The sequence below is a fragment of the Acyrthosiphon pisum genome, chromosome X (assembly GCF_005508785.2).
Source record: "Acyrthosiphon pisum isolate AL4f chromosome X, pea_aphid_22Mar2018_4r6ur, whole genome shotgun sequence".
NCBI lineage: Eukaryota > Metazoa > Arthropoda > Insecta > Hemiptera > Aphididae > Acyrthosiphon > Acyrthosiphon pisum.
The window spans coordinates 41,177,931-41,182,509 of NC_042493.1; the positions used below are offsets into that span (position 1 = coordinate 41,177,931).

At 28.0% G+C, this 4,579-nt stretch overlaps 1 protein-coding gene across 1 annotated transcript; it reads left to right on the forward strand.

Moving 5' to 3' along the window:
* The first annotated feature begins 570 nt into the window (after window positions 1–570).
* On the forward strand, window positions 571–1,030 carry LOC115033109. Its single transcript, XM_029485121.1, has 2 exons — window positions 571–879; window positions 950–1,030. Exons 1-2 carry the CDS (start codon window positions 652–654, stop codon window positions 1,028–1,030), a joined length of 309 nt encoding a protein of 102 aa, XP_029340981.1. The 5' UTR covers window positions 571–651.
* Window positions 1,031–4,579: the final 3,549 nt, after the last annotated feature.

A 4,579-nucleotide genomic window follows, 5' to 3' on the forward strand; every position in this document is an offset into this window, starting at 1 on the left:
AATTTAAGTGAAGAAAATATAGTTGGTGAAAAAAGTAAAACAGTTGAGAATAATATTTTATTAAGTATATGGTACATGGCAAATTTAGAGACATACAGGTAAAATAAAAAAATAATTCATAAAACTTTAAAAATTATCTATAAATTAAAAGTAAAATTTGGATATTTCACATATTATTTACTGTATGCATAAATTATCCATTACTATTTTAAAGTGCTTAGCCACAAACAAATGTACAAGAGATTGAAACCGGCAATTTTAATTTCAAATTTGAAAAACAATTTATCATTAAACATTGGATAAATAATTTTTTTAAAGGAATATGTGTATATTCTTAAATGTTATCCTCTATTGGCAGTTGGCACATACCCAATATAAACAAATAAGTTAAAATAATGTAGTATATTGTGTTATACATGGATATATGTATTTAAATAATTATTAGATATAGGTAGGTACTTAGTAATAAAAAAAAAATAGTCAATTTAGACCTGCAAGTAAGTTATTAAAATTAACCCAACTATAATTTGCTTTTCCTTGTAATATACTGGAATTTGTTATGTATGATTTTATAACTGTAGACAACTTGGTGATCGATTTGATGTGTCAAAAAGCAATGCACATGGTATTGTCAGAAAATTTATTTCCATTATGGAAGTCCATAAACATAAGTTTATAAAATGGCCTCGGGGAAATGCTATACATCAAACTCTTCAAGATTTTAAACATCTTAGACCAAAGGCTTTCCCTGGTGCTTTTATGGCCTTGGATGGATGTCATATTAAAGTTCCTGCTCCCTGGAGTAAACGTACACGAATGAGGCATGTTGATCAACGTTGCTATATCAACCGCAAACATGTAGCTTCTGTAGTTTTACAGGTTGGTCATTACAATAAAAAAGTGAAAACTATCACTTGAGTTGAATTCTTATACATTTTATTCTTAACAGGGAATATGTGATAGCAATCAAAAATTTACCAATATTTTTGCGGGCTGGCCTGGTGCATCACATGATAGCCAGGATTTTTAGAAAAAGTAACATAGGTGTTGCTCTAAATGGTCCACTGCAGAATTTAGTTCCAGAAAATTGTTACATTTTAGCAGATTCTGCATATCCACTATCAAATAATGTAATGGTTCCATATCGTGACAATGGTGCACTAACACCTGAAAAGCATAATTTTAATCGAATCCTCAGTTCATCTAGAGTAGTGATTGAATTAACATTTGGAAAGTTGTTGGGACGATTCAGGCGGTTTAAGTATGTACAAATATATGTATAAATAAAAGTAATAATATTTACTTGGAATAGGTAATTTGTAATAATAATTGTTTATAAAAATAAAAACAATCAATTGACTAGGTGGGTACCTAACTATTGTATATATAATTAAAAGAGAAAATAGGGCATTTGATGTCAAAACGGAGCTAGTATTCTAGAAAAGCGTTTGGTCAAAAATTCATAGATTATCTAGATCCAAAAAACTACAACTTAATGTCAGTAAATATAAAAAGGGACGTATTCTATACAGAATGGAGTTGTATAACTTAGCAATGAAAAAAAATAATTCAGATTTGGTTATTTCCAATAGGTAATTGAATAAATCATAAGGAATAAGTTTATTTAACTGTTGTAATTTTAATATTAGTTATAATTTTATATAACACTCTACCACCACCACAAGCATGTGCTCAAAGGTGGTAAGTAGTTATAGCTCTCTTCCAACGCACTTGGCTCCCTTCCCATAAACTAATTTACAATGACTTGGCTAATTTCCTGAAAAAAATGCTTGCTAAACTTAAGGCAAAATATGTTTGGCAAAATCACTTAATGAAGCTTACTCCTAAAGATGGTAGTCTCTGGAGAAAAACAAAACAAATACTTAACTAAATTACTTGTAAAAATAAAAATGTATAAATGAAATATACTTAACACTGTAATGTATATGGCGGATAATATTTATTTATGGAGATTATTTAATAATATGTTAATAATAATATAATATGTTTGGTTATACAAATGATTTAAATTATTTATACAAATGATTTCAATTATTTTATTATATACCTATGTTTCTAATTAATTTTTACATTTTGTAGGTACCTTGAAGTTTACAACAAAGATTTTTGTGGTGCTTTTATTTCAGCCGCATGCTGTTTGCACAACATATGTATGGACCAAAATGATCAAATTGACTGTACAGATTATACTTCTCAAAATCAAGAATCCAATTTTAATATTTCTGAAGTAAATCTAAACGCAACTAATAAAAGAGATGAAATTTGTAATGAATTATCTAGAAATATATAAATAAAATTCAATTTAAATATCAACACTTGTTTTATTTTTATGATAAATTTTAATACAAAATAATTGTATGTCTTTTATAAGTATTACGTTGAATTATGCTTTGATTGGCTCTTCCTCTCATTACAATTCAATTTATTTATATAAATAAACAAATCAGCTCACATAGTTAAATAAGTTTAATAGTTTATAAAATAATTAAAATTTAAATAAATATAATAGTAGATTAAAAACAAAATAAAATATTCATAACAAAAGTAATAAGTGTAATGACTTAAAATGAAAAATAATTGTAATACAATTGCAGTTTTCAGTCTTTGAAATACATAAATAAATCAGCTCTGATATTTTAATAGTTTATAAAATGATTAAAATTTAAATAAATATAATAGTAGATTAAAAACAAAATAAAATATTCATAACAAAAGTAATAAGTGTAATGACTTAAAATGAAAAATAATTGTAATAAAATTGCAGTTTTCAGTCTTTGAAAATACATAAATAAATCAGCCCTGATAGTTTAATAATTATTTTTAAGTAAAAGCTTCTCTAACAACTCAACCTTTTTTTTTTCTATTTCATTTGCTTCGGTTAGTTTATTTATAAGGTTTTCATGAAAAATTATTTTCTTTTCATCTCTGGTTGCCCTGAAAATTAAATTAAAATTAATCTATAAAATCTGGCAATATATGCATTGAAATATACCAAATAAATTAGAAAAATCCATGAACATGTCAATTATGCAAAAATATGCTAGATAAGACTTCACATATTTAATCACAGTACCATGAAATGGATTTCTATGTAATCTAATGAGTAGATAATTAATGCTCTACTATAAGCCAACAAAAAATATGAACATTGTACATAACCCTGCACTTTCTCTCTCTCATTTAAAAAACAATGTTTTAATTTGATTAACAAATACCATGTGAATATGGGCCACTACAGTGAGGAGCCGTACACTCGTCCACAGTTTAGTTTAGTTGGTATCTAACAAGTCACTAAACTCTATTCAGGATAAGTTTGAACCGCGTTGCGTAAGCAGACTGAACCGTCAAACCCCCTAATGCGATCTGTAATTGACAGACAGTCATCGTCGGGCACCTGTGTTAAAGCTCTCACCAATGACCTGATTGTGGTGGGAATGCGCCGAACAAAACGTGTTTTCGTCGAGCAATCGGTTCAAACTTATTCTGAATAGAGTATAGTCAGTATGAAAACAGAACAAATTAAATCTACATAATAAATGTATGTAATATTCAACAGTGCAAACATGAAAAAAAAAAGGTCTATTCAAATAAATAACAATTTTTAATTACAAACCTTTCCTCCATGAGTCTTAACATCTTTTGTTTCCCACGACCACTCTCTGAGACCTTGGGCGATTTTCTTTTGGGACATTTTTTAGTACTTGACCCTGGTGAACCAATAGGAAATTTTCTTTTGGAACATGTTGTAGTATTTGACACTGGTGAACCAAATGATGTAGAAGACAAACATTCTAAAAATATTAAATATCTATAAGTAGGTACATTCCTACATTTAACTCGTCGTTGGTATCGCTATGCAAAGTCCCGCCATTGGTATTGAGTGAGCCTCGTTGTTTTTGTATCATTATTTATTATATAATGAACATAAAATATTGAAACCAACTACAAATTATTTATATTTTAATCTCTTACAAAAAATGTTGTAACAATTTTTCTTAATTATTAATTGTTAACCACTGAAAATTAATTTATATTTTTTTATACATAATATAATCATTATCATTCTACTTGGCCCTAGTGGTCTGGAATATTTTGCTGATTGTTATACAGTACGCACATGAATATTATGTGCTCCTTAAAAATAGGCTGAGTTTACGAAAAAGTATTAGGTGGATCTATTGAGTGAGCGCAATGCTCAATTTATGGATATTAACAATATTGCATGTCGATATCTAATCAAGAATTATTTATAAAACTATTATATTTGCAAAAGTATATTTAAACATGTGTCGATTGAAGCTATAAAGAGTATCAGATAAATCAAGTAATAAATAAATAAGTGGCTCTCAAAATACTAACGAGGTGAGAGCTGCGCTGAGGCCACTGACGGGTTAACATATGAAATAATAGTTACCTTTTGGTGGAGAAACATTTGATGTAGATCCTAAGAACTCATTCAATATATCATAATACTTCCAAGTTTGACAGCCTTTACCAGTAACTTTTTTTGATGCATTATCGTGTACTTTGTTAAATTGAAATTTCAATCCACGCCACT

Excerpts from the sequence above, each read along its gene's own strand:
- LOC115033109 (XM_029485121.1), top strand. The coding sequence starts at position 652 with ATGGAAGTCCATAAACATAAGTTTATAAAATGGCCTCGGGGAAATGCT. Across the intron at positions 880-949 it reads TAGCTTCTGTAGTTTTACAG|GGAATATGTGATAGCAATCA; the intron begins GTTGGTCATTAC and ends TATTCTTAACAG.